This window comes from Penicillium antarcticum (genome assembly GCF_028974205.1).
Source record: "Penicillium antarcticum strain IBT 31339 chromosome Unknown utg000009l_segment0_segment0, whole genome shotgun sequence".
Taxonomy (NCBI): domain Eukaryota; kingdom Fungi; phylum Ascomycota; class Eurotiomycetes; order Eurotiales; family Aspergillaceae; genus Penicillium; species Penicillium antarcticum.
This window is the reverse complement of record NW_026695307.1, coordinates 4,628,997-4,645,038: the sequence shown is the minus strand read 5'-3', so window position 1 is coordinate 4,645,038 and position 16,042 is coordinate 4,628,997. Positions and strand designations below refer to the sequence as shown.

Below are 16,042 nucleotides of genomic sequence, written 5' to 3'. Positions count from 1 at the left end.
AAAGATTTTCCAGAACTTGGGTTTTGTATGGAGTTTACAATGGGAGCCAATATCATTTACTATGAATACACCGTTCATATCTAATTGCCAGGAACTTAGGGCATAATACACCAGCTTTTACGGGCAGCAAAAATGGTAGCAATATAATGGCACCTAGCTACTGGAACCTCGCCCAAAATGGCCCCAAACCCGGCGGTCACGGGTACCTTATTTGCACCTGACCCTGGCCCGAGTCTCTTTCTTTGCTTTCTGCCTATCTTCAACACTGCGATATCTGACATTTCACTCCCTGCGATCCACTTCGGAAATACCATGCAAACGTCAGAGATATGGCTTCCACTACAAATGGGAGCAGCTCCTGTCGAGATCACGTGATACAGGATAGACCTGAGAGTAGTTGGTTTGCTAGCTTGGAGAGCAGGACTTCTTCCTCTCTCCGTCCTTCTTCATCAATAATAACCTCATATTATTGCTGCTTCCTTTCACTTGTCAAGAGCTCCCAACTTCCAATTGCCAAGCCTCAGCTGAATGTGCAGTACTCTGCGCCTGGTTGCTTACAGCATCCCCATACTGTCGATCAACTTTGCGAGGACCAAAAGCACTTAATTTTCTGCCAGGGTGTCACTATCGCGAAGATATCATCGGAAATCGTCAAGTTTGGTGCTTTGGTCAATATTATCGAGGCCAAGAATATGATTTTTATGGCGCAGAATGCAGAGTTCCTGCGCACCAAGTCTTTACATACTATACGTATGGATCTATTGATTGGACTACGATACTTACATCTTCATGGGTTTTATTGCCGGTGAAACACTTTACATGGGCTGGGACGCTTTCAGTAGCTCCACCATATCTCCTCCCAAGGCAGCTTGCAAGCTATATTCAAGAGATACGCGAGTGAGGAGACGATGAATATTTCCCCTCTCTAGATCATGGTCCTGTTACTGACCGCATTTTATCGACTTCTCTTGACAAAGGGTATAACACCTAGCCCATTGTAATAGAAAACTTAGAGCCATTACAACAAAACGATCCCATTCACTTCCCAATGAGAGATTACAGCTTCAGTCGAAAAGTCATATCAATAGCCTTCTTCCGAGTCTTGAGAGGAAAGGTTGATATTCAAGAGGTATGAAGTCATATAGCTAAATTTGATATACAGCCAAACGTATCATTCAATCACATCACGTTGCATATCAGGTAAGAAGGCCAATGATTGAAGGATCATGAGAGTTTGTAACATCTTTATATAAACCCCACCATTTAGGTTACCAGTATCCACAACCAGAGGGCTTGTAGCACAAGGCTTTTCGTCGGAAGGGGCTGAGAATTCTAAACGGCAGTGAAGTAGATACAATCTTGTTCTTATCATGAAAATTCTTCTAGTCCGAAATTTCCGAAATTTCCAGGGCTTGCACTAGATGAAAAATTATAAACATTGATATCCTGACAGTAACGCTGCGAAGGAAACATCAAATAACATGATCGTTACACTGATTATTGAGAACAACAGAAGTTCTTAAGAAAGCGAGTCGATACCTGCTCGCTTCACATGGTTGATGATAGTACTGCAAGATTCGTGGAAACGAGCTTCAGTGATGTTCAGCTGAGGATCACTGACGGCATACAACTCTTTTTCCTTAAGATCAATAAATGCCTCAAGCGCCAAAACAGTGGATAATTCCCGGAGCATGATACAGAGAGCGAGGTAAGGCGTAAACATGGCACCTCGAGCATTGGCGACAGAGAAGTTGTCTTCCAGTGCAGAAATAAAGTCACTGGTGTTATCGAAATCGGCTCGTCGGGTATTGAGAAATCGCATCATGGCAGGTTTCAAAGCCCTATGATGCTTACCGCTGAAATGCCTTTTGGTATTTGCCATGAAGGCATCTGCCAAATACACATCGTTGCCGTAGGCGCGAATCTCAAGGTAGAATTCGTTGCTTACGCTCAATTCGAGCCATTTAGCGACTTGGCAGGAAATCTCATGCCATTGCTGTCTGGCGGGATCACTGCGCGCCGGACGGGGAAGGCTTGCATCGATCAAGAGATGGAGGTTGTGGTCTGTTAAGATGTTCACGACTTCGTCGTACCAATCATCGAAATCCTCGGCATCTTCGAGGCGTGGCGAGATCTTGGGCAACACGACCGGATCAACATCGGGTAGATCCGTGGCCTGGTCAACTGTGACTTGATACCAGTTCCGGTCGCGCGAGGCGCCTGGGCTTCCGATGCTCCCGTTTGTCCCGTTGGCGTTGGGAGAAGTGAACATGGCCTGAGGCTCGCGCCCAGAGCGCTGAATGGATTCAGATGGAATTGTGGCGAGTGACCAAGGTGGCTTTTAATTTGAGAAGTTGATGATCGTGGGTGACGAGTCCTTCAACAGTGGGGGTAATTGACAAGACTTTGGACGAACATTCGATTTTTGAAGTGATCTCAAATGGTGTCTTTAACGTGATGGCAAGGTGGCTGAAACGTGACAAATGAGGATGAGAGGAGATCGGAGTTATTTCACCCACAGAAAATCAACCATTGTCCCACCAATTTTCAGTCCGGGGAGAAATTCAGGTGACAGGTAAGATTGTTTATCTTTCACTACGTGTAACATTTCAACATGGGCCGCAAATCCGAACTAACACAAAACTTGCTTTTATGGTCGCAAAGCTGACTATTTCATGTCGCTCTCCCATAACACCTTTGTCTTCCGGATCATTTCATCTATCACTCCTTGGATTGATTGTGTCGCGAAAGCCCATGATCTCCTGACCCCAAGTTTAAGCGCAACGCGTAGACTAGGTTAAGTGGGCCCTGGACGCGTAATATTATACAGGGAGTTTACCGCACATCACCGTTTATAACCAACTATTTATAGCAACGCTTCTGTTGTTCTGATAGATATAGACCTTCGTCGGTAGTCGAGCTTGAGACAGAGACGAAGAAGAATAGTAAGAAAGCTTACTAGCCCTTGTCTGTCGCAAGCCGAAATCAACAATATTGCCCTCGAGGAGGTCTCATTTACATTTTGATATTCACTTTTGTAAGATTCATAATCTCTCATAGATTCTTCACCCTTTAGTATGAACTTGTAGTGTAGTAAGAGTTTGTACAAGTATATATAAAGCTCACTGCAGCGTATACATCAACCATTGCCAATACCGGATGCCCCGATTTGGAATTAGATTGCCAATTGTAGGTTTCAACTTCTCCTATTCAAATATCAAAACACTTTGAGGCTGGTTCCTAGCTTTAGCGCCGAAAGCGGGTAGACCCGTAGCCCAGTAAGCCCCATGGGATGGTACCGAATGTAGTAGCTTAATCTACATTTAATCTTGTAGATCTTTCAGATGGATCAAGCTATTGGCTACAGTAATTGCACATCAATCATGATCCGGGGCGATTATTGCGACTTGTTAATCCGAGTCCTCGATCATAGACATCTTTTATGATAAATGGTAAGGAAAGAAGATGAGTTTTCAAGGTCAATTTGGGAAGCGCAGATTTTATATGCACTTAGTTTAGTAGATATAATCCATCTTCAATCCTCAGGAAAAGTGACAATCAAGCCAAGAAGGCTACACATGATAGACTCAAGCCTCTCCTTTTGGACTAAAGTAACACCGAGAACGGCAAGGAGGCTATGACAGGTCTTGGCGTGGCTTTTAGTTCCTTTTCAGGAAGTAGTATAGCTCACATGTACGTATATGAGTCTATACACAGTAGTTGATTTAGCCTGCATATAGATTCGGCAAGGGGTTGGAGTAGATGAACACACACTCACTCCTTCGCCAGAAAGACTCTCTTGACTCATTATGTTCACAACTTGTTGAAGTTTGAATGAATACGTGCTTCCGGTCTTCTGATGAGGGAATACCCATTCGGATGAAACCCAGCTTCTCGTTCTCGGTAGTCAAGCTTAAAATGGTGTCAACGTCTTTTCTGTCGACGGCCTTGCTAATTCACTTCACCAGATGTTTCATTTTAGCATGATCAAAGCGGGAATCTATTTACTATGAGCCAGGAGACCCCCAGTACAAAAGTTGAGGTTATAACCAAAACGATAACCACCCATCCACTGGTAGACCTAAATTTACTATTTTCCTCTTCAGCAAGCTCAAGACTACTAGGCGGAAGAGAACCTGCAAATCTCTCGAGCTGGTCATGTTAGCAATCGTAAATCACTCGAGATCAGTTATGATCACCAACCTCTTCACATGCAGCACGAATCCTCAAGAAATTCGGATCCTTAGAGTTACCTTTCTTTTGAATCCGACGGGCATAGCGGCAAAAGACCTTTTTCACACTGTCAAGATCCTGGCTTGACTCAATCATTAACTGTAACGCATCCCCCTTCGTGATCTTGATATTTCGTTCGAATATTGCCGTGTTACGAAAACTTAATTCCAGCGTAGCCAAAGCCATAGCTTGAGGAATTGCGCAAAATTTGAATACGCTTTGCTCGCGCAAGCCCGCAAGATACGACAGACAATTGCAAGCATGTTCCAGAGCATTCATAATCATATCGGAGCTGCAGTCAAGGGCCTTCTCGGTACATTTGGGGTCGAACAGGTCTTCGAAGTTATCGACATGCTTAGACCAAATCTCTCTAGGCCAGAATCGACGACCGTCATCGAGGTCTTCACGGATATCCCGGATAATGTTGTTCTTTTGTGTAAAAGTTGGCGATAGGGTAATGGCCATCCCACAAAAACAGGCTCTCTTTCAAAAGTGATTGTGTGGCCCTTACAAACTGTTCGAAATTTGGAACATCCGAGGATTGTGCTCGAGAGTCGAGATAGTGGGTTATTTTCTAGAAAGACTATGTGTTCTTGCTTAGAGGAAAGGCCGGAACCTTCGGGATCTTAACCCGGGCGCAAGTGATGTATTGGCCTTCTGATACAGAAAACGGCCGGCAATAATTTACCTCTTCCTAAGGGGTATAAGTAGTTATAGGAGATTTTTACTAGGTAATCAAACTATAGCGTGATATAACTTATATATCTATATAATAGGACATATATAAGTATATAGCATAGACCCGTGGCCTAAATACCTAATCACTTGATTTACGTAACGATACCCCTATAAGATTATCTTCGGAAGGGGAGGAGGGGAGGTCTCCGAACGCAGACTTTGTCTCACTCGCTCCACGACTTTCTTTTGTCTACTTATATCTATAATAACTCGCTAGATCTTATTTAAGGGAGACGACGCTACTTATATTCTGTTTCTTGAATCGCGAATCTTTTAGCTCGAAGACACACTTCGCCTTTCGTCTCGATAATATACCCACAATAAAATACTATCGAGAAGCTAAGTAGAGTTTAACAGAGACTATATATAGACCGAGGTCTTTAATATACCTTATCTCAATATATATCGAACCTATACTATATCGGAAGACTAAAGCCACGATAGTAGCATATAACTTACCTTAGGAAACTCTAATAAATAGTAGTATCTACAAAAAGGCGGCGGTAATTCTATAGCGTTCAAAGTTATTGAATACAATCCTAACACCCGCCTTGATATAGATAGAACCAGTAAATACGTATAGGACTAGCATAAACAACAAGTACTTAAGACACTATCAAGGTTTTCTAACTTCCTTGAAACTTTACCCCAATCAGATATCTAGAAAGGTTGGGTTTCAGCTCTTGATAACGTCTAACGTAGAAAGATCCTGAATACACTAGTACAAAACTATGGCTCCGGTGCATCGAGCTTTTCCTCACTGGATGTACCCAAGAAATCAGCAAACGTTTTATCTAATTCCATAGATACTATCATCTGCAGTCTCTAAGGGCGACGTATATGGCATAAGAAAATTCGAGTGATTGGGCACAGCTAGGGATTCTTTGATAAGAGTGCCAAGTGCTTCAAAAAATCGTTGTTACGAAAACGGGCTGAGCAAGTGGATAATGCAGTTCATGTATGTGACTCAAACAAAGGTAAATGCCTGCGGGCGGCGGGGTGAAGGCGGGCAGCGAAGGTTGGGCAGTCATACGGTTATATAATGTTGAGATTCATTGCGCATCCAGGCTAGATGCCTGACATATAAGGCATGAATCTGGTGATCAGCATTAGGCCTACCAAGTAGAGTATGGATCAGGAGAAGAGTTCTCATTTATATAGGGTCTTCCTCTTATGAAGAGAAAGATCAGACTTAAACAATCTCGTTGGCCTTGATATTGATGCGTCCCAATTCAGTAGACATCCAACTTCAACATATAATTCACATTGCTGTTACGTGATTTGAAACGAACATCGTCAAATGGACTTTGTCCGGTTTAAATTATCTGATACCTCGTAGGTCGAGGTCAACCCAAAATTACAAATAGCTACTAAATCGCTATACAACAGACACATTACTCAATCTATCTATAGTCGCCCTATTTAATTTATCCATACTAATACCCCTATAGACAAGGAGTTCAGTTGTCAACCAATAATTTTTTTGTATCTCGTCAAAATTACTGAACCCACGTTGCTATCTTCACGATTGTCGGACTTAACAGTAGACTGCCATGTTCCACTGATGGTCCCAGGGTACTTGCGTCTTTTTGTCTAGACAGGGTTGACCGAGGGACTACCCAACCGCTATTGTCTATAGACAAATACTTAGTCTAAGCTATCCAGATGCGGTTTAGTCGTCACGCTATTCCGTGAAGGGTATGCCTATCGCCTTACCGCCTCCCGACTGATGCTGTTGGATCTATAAATCCCCGGTGCGTCGCTCCATCGTCCGCACCTTCTTCCCACCTTTCCCTCCCACCCACCAACACTTTCCAAGTCGCTCCTAATTAGACAGACGGATTTAGTCGATCGGCCTAACTCGGAGACATACTAGGCCAGTTGCAGAATTGAACGGAGTGTTTTCCGCTCGTTCTGCTCAAAATAATGTCAAATGACCCCAAAAGTGTATAGTCTTTCCGGAAGTTATAATACACTAACAGAAAAATCTGAATGGAATTAAAAAAAGATTGCGTTCCCTCTATGCGATGGGGTAGCGGTAAGTCCACTCAATAGCATCTCTGCAAGCTAATAGAACTGACTATTGGTCATGACTAACTCGAAGATAAAGGCAATATCATTGCGGTACCCTCTTGGCTTCATATCTGCGTAGATAGAAGGCCGCTCGCTATAATGCGAAGCGAGAATGAACGATGAAGTCTCTAGCGAGGGAGTGTAGGACACCCTCCCCCTTCCGTGCTCTATCTTGGAATATAGCTTGCTCCAATTGTATTATAAACTAGCCATCCTATATAGGGGGAAGGGCTTTATACAACCATTTCCAAGACATAATTACGCGGTACGCTAGTCCGAACTATCCCTAAACTTGATTACAAATTACGAGAAAGTCAGACTTCCGAGCGTAGTAGAGCTTCAATCCTCACAATTAACGCAGGCTCGGGAAATAAACAAGTATCACCAAGAACACATATCCCGTGACAAACCATGGTGTAGATCGGCGAGGACAGGAGCTCTCAATATAGGTAATATACATCCATTCTTAGCATTCTGTTTCACTCACATCATTTTAAGGAACGTTCCACTTCACAGCTTAGGCGAGCAAGTGTGTTCTCGAAGAGCAATTATGACCCAAGGGCCCAGCCTCTAACATAGGGCATTTCACGTGATCCTATACCGTCCGCGATCCCCGCCCGCCCTTTGAGCCATGGTCCACTAAGCGGGTAAGCCAATCTTAGTTCGTGGTCTAGTCAGCTCGTGATAGTCGCAACGAAGCCCAGCAAAAGCCCAGGAGGCGCTTGCGGTGGTCGTCAGAAGAGGTGGATTTTTTGCTGGAGTTAAGAAGAGACAAGCAACGACCATGGTCGGAGGTGACAAGCTTATTTTTGGACCGATATCCGGGAAGAAGTCCTGCTGCGATCCAAGTATACTAGAGTAGACTTCCGCAGAACCCAGCTCAACCCGGGCCCAACCCGGGCCCAACCCGGGCTGGGTTGGGTTCTGGGCCGGGTTCTCCAACCCAGTACTGGGCCCGGGTCGGGATTTCTGGCCTAGTGCTGGGCCCAGGCCCCTAGCTGGGTTCATAAACAATGCAAACATGTCAAGACTCGTGACTACATAACTTGTGCAGTTTTTGGCTGTATTTTTGGGTATTTGACTTGTAAGCAAGGCCTCTTTCTATAATCACTGTTTAATTTAATTGTACGTTTAATAGATTCCTAAGGCTACAGGGCTACAATTCTAACGGCTGTCAGAAAATAGGGTCATTAAGCTATATTGCTAGTTTTTTTGACGGCCGTTAGAATATAGGGTTATTTCGAGGCTTTTTTGAAGATCTGTGAATTAGAGAGCTTCGATCGATTAACTAACTAATAGTACTCGAACATATTATTATCGCAATTCTTTCGCTTCTGTCCTAACGCACGTACTTAGGTGTTATTCACTGGCAATAGCACCTAGGGTTTACGTATAGTCGGCCCTTCAAATATAGTCAATAAAGCTTTATCTAGCTCTGTCTCCTTATCAATTGAAGTCTCCTATTCCTCGGTATTACTGATTGGCTCGATCTCAATGTCGTCGAGGTTATTATCCTTCTCTTCTTTTACTGCTTCTAGCTCATTATAAGAGAAGAACTTCTCAAGAAGTCTCGCCTCTTGTTCTTCTATGTCAAACCTTGAGGTGCAAAGAAACATCATTAAATCCTCGATTGTATAAGACTTTATTCTTCCTCGACGGTAATAGCAGATATCCCGAGTAGTATTAAACAGCCGTTCAACGCCTACCCCGGTTGTAGGGAAAGAGAGGATATCACGCGCAAGAGCAGCAATTGCTAGGAATCGCTGTCAGGACCCTCGACTACTTATGTTGGTACCTGAGGCACGAGTGGTGCCTCAGGAATCGTGGCAGTATAGTACTGCTCACCGCCCGGAAGCTGGGCCAGCCTGTATTTAGTTCATCCCCGCTGACCCTGGGAAGTGAGAATTCCGTGAGGAGCTCGCATGATCATTCGATAATGTACGGTACAGTAGCTATATACATGGCAGGTGCGGGTGCTGAGTAAGCACCCCACGTGATAATACCCCATGAAAAACCTCAGAAGGGTCAGCGTTCAGTCTCTTCTACAATAGAACCATATTGTACTACACGTCAGCTGAGGCTTCTACTTCGCTTACCTAACTAAACCGGAGACTCTGCGTGGTCTCACAATTCTGAACGCTCCCGAAAACACGGTTTGCCCGGTAGTTGATTGTTTATAATTTCAGTCATAATCAAATTAATACCTCTTGTAGACTGAAAGATCATTCAAATTGAAGCGATTTGATCATACCGCCCATTAAGGTTAAATTGTACCAAATTAACCATGGTTGAAATTGAGAGACAGGTGAGCAGTCAGATGCTGACCAATGAACATGAATATTTCTTCCGGGTTTGATCTTTCGTGCTCTAGCATGATTGACGGGTTCCTGTTTGACAGCCGACTTTATTTGAACCTTGGCTTTACAGCAGTATGCTCTGTCTAGTTTCAATCTAGAATTTTCCTGAGAGATCAGACAGATCATAAAATCGTCCTAATGTAGCTTTGGGATGTACGTAACCATTGCTTCATCTTCGGTCATGTAGATGTGTTGAGCTCATGTGACCTGAAGGTTATATGACCCACTAATGATGAGCATAGCATAAATAGCAAGAATGAGCAAGTAATAAATGACAGAGATTCCAATGCCCTTATTGGCTGAGCAAGTTACGGAAGACAGCAAGTTCCAACAAAAGTCTGACCAACAACCCTGCCAAGCCCCCGGGATCACACCAGTGCCGTTGAAATGTCACGTGCTTCTATGGACACAGACCATTGGGGCTGAAAGAACGGGTAAATGGCAGAAAACTACGGTCTACAATAAAACATATCTTTAGACTACCTTGGAAATCAATTGTACACGATTTCCATCATCTTTAGGGTTGATCATGACAAGTGACCTTCGTCAGAATTCGTATAGAACTCGGGGTCGATCTGTCATACTTGAAATTGGAAGAATCACATCTCGGTCATGTCACATTCCTTCTGCTTCAACCTTTCAATATCTTTACTTATTGCTGAAGATTTTTATTCGATATCTCATTCCCCTCACCCAACCACCCAACACAGAGGTACTTACTAACTACTATATCTCCTTATTGTCATACTAAACTCCATCCACCCTAGGATTGTGAAACGCTTCAACAAGCATGGAACTTGCAATCTATCCGCATGATCATCAATATCTGAAATACGGGAAGAGAGTTTTCGGCCGATCTGACATCACCGATTTAATTCATGCCGAGCTCGCTCTACGTGAGTTATCGCAGCTTGAGGAAACATTACTCCACACGGTTATCGCCTTACAAAAGGCCACAGCCATTGAGTCTGATAGAACTCAGCTTGAAAATACAAAGCAATTGCTTGAAAAGACCCAACGGTATTTTCCCACAAGCGAGCGTGCCCTATACCGAGCAGAGACTATGCTTGTACCGTCACTCAAGAAAGCATACGATAGGCTAAGACGTGATGCTAAATGGTTTATGCGTGAAGAAATGGTTCAGGATTGTTCGGGTCAGGGTGGATGTTGTAGCCGGGGATGTGGATGCTGCGCACAGAGGCATCTATCTGAAAGAAAGAAAGGCAGAGGCCATTGCACTGTGGAGTGTTGGTGTTGTATCAGCTTTCGAGGCTTCGAGCTCACAGTGGAAGAAAAGGTGGAGGTCAAGAACGACTTCTACAAAAGGATCAATCGGCATAGATCGCCACATTTCGAAAAGTTGGGGATTTGGCTTTTTCGCCCACCGACGTTTCCGAGACTTTCAGATATAAAATCCCGGTGTCAGCAAACTTTTGAACGGGGTTCGACTTATAAAGACTCATGATAATGTACGCTCCAACTTTGCTTAAGAATGACTTGCTGGCTAGCTTCTCATAGGAGAGTAACAGTATAAATATAACCTGCTCTTCATTGCTAAGGCATTATTTGCGAAATATTGACCGCACATAAGCCACATACCGGTAAGTTAGTATTATATGAGTGAACACTAGCGGATCCTTACTGTTATGTGTTTTTTGCATTATGCTTCTTATTTGACAAAAAGCTATTATGTCTTATATGGGAAGGCAGCTAGGCTAAATGTCGGACTTCAATTCCAACTCCAGTCGTCAAAGAAAGAAGGAGCCGCATATCAAGCACATGCTAACGAAATCAAAGCCAACATGTACACGAACAAGATCGCTGTGAAAAATGGGAAACTATCCCTCTTGACTACTCAAACCTTTGCCAGATTTTTCTGGAAAGGCGTCCTCGACGCTGGACCCCATGTATAAACCGTTGGGGGGTCAAACCAGGATATCCCGGTGTTGAGCTCCGCAAGTTCCATCCCCAAAGTTGGTTGTCTGATTCTTAAACAGAATTCCATGGGTCTTGACCATCTCAGATCGCAATTGCACCCTATGTTGGTCTTCGCCTCTTGGCTCGACGTCATTCGGGGCGGGGTGGAATCGAACTGACTTTAATACATGGTATTTTGGAAAGACTTCGAGACGAGAACGGGGTTAGTTGCAAAAATGTATCAATGCCCACTTCATCTCGAGTCATGACAAACGGTATCCAATGTTCCAGGTGATTTTCGTACCTAGAGCTGGTTATTAGCATCACCCTATACCAAACTATCATCTGAAAGCTTTCTTCTGGCTTGAGGACTCTGTTCTTGTTCGACATGATCTCCGCTAGAGTCAAGGGCTCTCCATTTCAAAAACTCCTATAATCATGGAGATATTATCAGGCTAAGTGAATTCACCTTCGGGGCTGATGCGAACCCATGAAGTCATGAGGCCCCAATCCATGTGTAGGGTAGTAACAAGTGGCCCAAATCTGATTTCATCGCGGTTCAACCTTGCGAGATCCTCGGCGCGCACAGAGGAAGCAAGTGGCTCAGTGTTCTTAACATGATCAACTGTTAAACAAGATGATCTTCCACAGCCCAGATATCGACTAATCAGTATAGGTTGGCCCCATTTTGTCACTTTCCCGGTTGTGCCATCGTCGCCAAAAGTCGAATACAGATATTGACAACTGGTTGTAAGCCAATAAAAAGATTCCTTGTAAGACCTAAGATAACAATGCACAGAGTAAAAGCATAAACAACAGAAAGGATTCGCTGACCGGCTTATAAATTAGAGGGAATCCCGCCTATGGCACCCCTTCTCTCGGCCGGTCTTTAGGTTCGCCCAATTGATTGTGAAGTCCATTAGAATCCATCATGTTTATTACGATAGATTTACCTCGAAAACAGTATCGAGCCCAGTACCAGGTCCCTAATACAGTGCTTGCGCGACTCTGATGATTCTCACCTATTTCTCACCTGGACGACACCCACGGAACTATCTAACGCACATAAGCCATCCCATATATAGATCTAAGAAGCTAAATATGATCCCTCCAAGCATAACAAAGTGGGAGATTCAATAAATAGCTTATACACATAATTTCTCAGATAGAAAGAACAAGTATCTCGTTGAGTTTCTTTTACTGGACTCACAGAGCATCAAAAAGCCTTGTGTCAGGATTACTCCAAAAGGTCCCAGACAAATTCTCCAGCGTCTCAAAGTCGGGCATCCATAGGGGATCACTTTCATCCTGATCAATCCACGGCGCCAACTGCAACGCCATCCTAACCGCATGTTCAGAATCATCATCAGCGCCGACCTGCGGCGTGGCCCCCGTATCAGGCACCGAACCAGTCGGATTGACAGGCGGGAACTTTTCACTGCCAGACATGCCAGGGAGAGTAGTATTCCAATTGATGCCATACTGCGCAGTCATCAACTCAGCCATCCCAGCATTGCGAGCTGTTTCATTGCCCTGTAATTTCTCCATGGCGGCGTTGACAAGTAGTTCGAAAGCATCGCGATATTTCTTCACCCATGCTGCACGTTCGCCCATTACGAATAGTACCGTTGAGCAGGCGCGGATGTCGTTGCTCATGCGGACGGACCAGACTTGGTCTGTGTGTGTCCATAAAGCGTAGAGGAGTGTTATCCCTGCCATGAAGACTGTTTGCACGGCAAGGAAGGAGTGACCATATTCTAAGGTTTGGTGGAGACGTTTGTGAGATTGGCAGATGTTTCCTGCGGCGCGGAGGCAGATGTGGTAGTACGGATCGGTGATTGGGAGGAGAGGGAGGAAGGGTTGGATTAGGAGCCTTACGGCTCGGTTGTAATGGAGCATTGGATAGTCAAGATCTGGACCTCTGAATCGAAGTAGGGCTGATTCTTTCCATTCTTCAAGTTCGAGATACAAAGGGTCCATTTTTGGTCGGAGAGAAGATAAAGGTCTGTCAGCACGATAGATTTTGTGCTGGATGCGTGAATCAATGCGGCGGAGCTTGAATAGGTAGATTGCAAATGTGAGGGAGGTGGTTTTATTTGGGTCTTGGGGAGTTGCCAGTGTTGTCGGATCTTCAACGTCATCATCGACGTCCAGTGGTAAGTCAAGATCAATGTGGCGATCAGAGATGCTGAATGGCCGACCGAGAGACATTGAAACCACTCTTTCGAGGTAATACACTGTCCAGAACAACCTTCGGCGCATCTGTGTTGTGAATGGGTCCATGTTGATCTCATTTGCCTTTCGGTGAAGGCCGAGGTCGATGGCAGTACGCATTGCAAGTCCAATCATATACCACATGCCGTGACTGGATGCGGTCCTGAGGTGGTACACTACAAGTAGAACCATAGCCTCGATGTTCTCAATAGATCTCGCTTCGCACATTGAGTGAACATGTTGCAGGGCAGTGCTATAATAGCGCTGAGGAGTGTAAGCATCAGATCGCGTATTGTTACAAAGAGTACTCACATCAGGTGCTGTGTATGCATATTTTTCACTCAACTGAAGCATTGTTGCCCCAATGGCATATATCATATTGAGTTTGAAAATAGCGAATCGATCAGCCTTGGTAAGGTCTTCACGCTTCGTCTTAGCCAATCGCCATCGATCTTCGTGGATTTTCCAGACTTGTTTCTGGTTGACAAATGGGTATCTTGAATGGAGTCGGGTGAAGTAAGTGTCCAAAATTCGTGCTCCCATTTCATCTGTAGGTGGCTCGATATTTGCTGGCAAGAGCTGATCTCGAATTCGAGGAGCGGATGGCTGCTCGGAGGGTCCATGAACTCGAGCCGTCGTGTTTTGAGAAGTATTACTGCTAGTATTTGAGTTCGATTGATTTGGTTGCATTCTTGAGATAAATTGGTTCCAAACACTCGTTTGCACCATCTCTCCTAAATTGTTGGCGAGAGAAAACCCCGAGCTGGCTCCTATGTAGGCCGGGGCTTCAGAGGAGCTCAGGGCAAGCAGACCTACAATTTCCCCAACGGGGTTATTGTCAAGCCCGGAAGTAGCTGTCTGTGGTGTTGGATGGCTCCCTTGCGGGGAGAACAGGGAGGGTGCAGCAGTCGTGCCCGCAGCATTTGGATCTGGGATAGCTGGCTCGGACTGATTAAGCTTGCGCTCCAAGAATGCCACTCTTTCTTCTAGAACGCGGGTATAGCTAAATTACTTATTAGCGGAATTCAGCCACTCGATCCATCGGAGACTTACTCATTCTGACGGTCACTGTCCTCTCGCACGCTGGACTTGTCGCACGCGACCCCCGCCTTCAGGCAGTTGGAGCAGGTCGGATATTCATTGTCGCACTAGTGCAACGTAAGAGATTATAACGCTATCAGAAACACTGCCTGGAACTCACTCTCTGCTTCCGTGTCTTGCATCGAGTGCACGCGGTCCTACCACGCTTCCGTGGGTTATGATCTCGCGACACAGGACTGGTCTGCCGCGAAGACTCTGGGCTATTCCCAAGTGCATACATTTTTCATATTTTGAACTAATATGTTTTAATGTTGAAGGCCCCTGGCAGTGGACGCCTATTATCTCGCGAGGTGAGGTTGCATTAGAGAAGATGCGGTTAGATCGGAACGCCAAGACAATCTGAGGCTCAGCGGCACAATACGACTATGTTATTCTTTACATTGCTTTCACTTTACTTTTGTTTCCCATTTGTTCTTTTCTACTTTTGTTCAACCTTCATCTTTTTAAAACACTGGAAGTATTTACCCTGTGCCACTCTTCTAACCAAGAGTCCAAAAGATCTTACTGTGCTCAAGCAGCCTCCATCGCAAGTCAAACCAGATATTGAACAGGGTGTATTATTGCCCCTCAAAGTCGGGAGCCTTCCCTAATTTGCGTCCAACCTGATCTTTTGTGGCTATTGCAGGGGGAAAGTGAGATTGTATCAAACGTGGTAACATCCCTAGGCTTCAACGTTAATACTTGTCGAGAAATCATAACGACACCAATTCATATTCTGTACTCAACGAATAGAACATGTGGAAATTGCCGCTTGGATTTCTGGGCGAAGTTTTATTATGGAACATTGTCCAAGGACCTCACGAACAGAAAGTGAAACAATATCTGAATGAAGCTACCCAAGGTCAGCCGCAACCATTCTCTCAGTATCCAAGGCTTGAGAAATTCAGACTAACTAGTCAACAATAAAAACAGATTCAGTTTTGAAAGATCTCCAAGAATGCTTGAGGTCAAGGTCAAGTTATATATGGTACCTGACTGCTTCGTTTGACACCTATGCCTCCGGCCTCGATCAAAAGTGTAAGTCGCGACCACTGAACCCTGATGATATTCATGAGCGCCCATTATACTGATGGCGAATCTAGTTTGGAATGAAGAAAGCCTTCGAAGATATATAGATAGCTCACACCCCGGCCTTATTACCTCGGACACTTCGCTCCAACTCTTGTGGGGATGCTTTCATTTTTATGCCTTCTATCCTTTTCCACGGGATAGGAGCAACGACAAGGTTTATTACGACGCGTTCAAACGTGGTGTAGCACTACTAGCCGTTCGAGGTGCCGATATCATAGGCATGGTGGACCGGGCTTAGGCTGGCACTGGCGATGTGATGCCTATATTCCCCAAGCCAACCTCCAACGAATCTTAAGGAGCATTGGGTTTTCAGAGAGCATCAACGAAAAAGATGGTCA

General features: G+C 44.7%; 4 protein-coding genes across 4 annotated transcripts; 1 reads left to right on the top strand and 3 right to left on the bottom strand.

The window, feature by feature from the left end:
- Positions 1 to 177: 177 nt before the first annotated feature.
- On the top strand, positions 178 to 809 carry N7508_010094 (uncharacterized protein; the record flags this gene model as incomplete). Its single annotated transcript, XM_058468154.1, is given in 2 exon segments — positions 178 to 371; positions 386 to 809. The coding sequence occupies 2 exon segments, from the start codon at positions 178 to 180 to the stop codon at positions 807 to 809; spliced, it is 618 nt and encodes a 205-aa protein (XP_058316000.1).
- Positions 810 to 1,519: 710 nt separating this feature from the next.
- N7508_010093 (uncharacterized protein) lies at positions 1,520 to 2,272 on the bottom strand (the record flags this gene model as incomplete). The annotated part of the gene is made up of 1 exon (XM_058468153.1): positions 1,520 to 2,272. The coding sequence occupies one exon, from the start codon at positions 2,270 to 2,272 to the stop codon at positions 1,520 to 1,522; it is 753 nt and encodes a 250-aa protein (XP_058315999.1).
- A 1,913-nt stretch (positions 2,273 to 4,185) lies between these two features.
- On the bottom strand, positions 4,186 to 4,698 carry N7508_010092 (uncharacterized protein; the record flags this gene model as incomplete). The annotated part of the gene is made up of 1 exon (XM_058468152.1): positions 4,186 to 4,698. One exon carries the CDS (start codon positions 4,696 to 4,698, stop codon positions 4,186 to 4,188), a length of 513 nt encoding a protein of 170 aa, XP_058315998.1.
- Positions 4,699 to 12,524: 7,826 nt separating this feature from the next.
- Positions 12,525 to 14,853, bottom strand: N7508_010091 (putative C6 transcription factor; the record flags this gene model as incomplete). The annotated part of the gene is made up of 4 exons (XM_058468151.1): positions 12,525 to 13,796; positions 13,845 to 14,535; positions 14,586 to 14,680; positions 14,734 to 14,853. The coding sequence occupies 4 exons, from the start codon at positions 14,851 to 14,853 to the stop codon at positions 12,525 to 12,527; spliced, it is 2,178 nt and encodes a 725-aa protein (XP_058315997.1).
- Between the last annotated feature and the right edge of the window lie 1,189 nt (positions 14,854 to 16,042).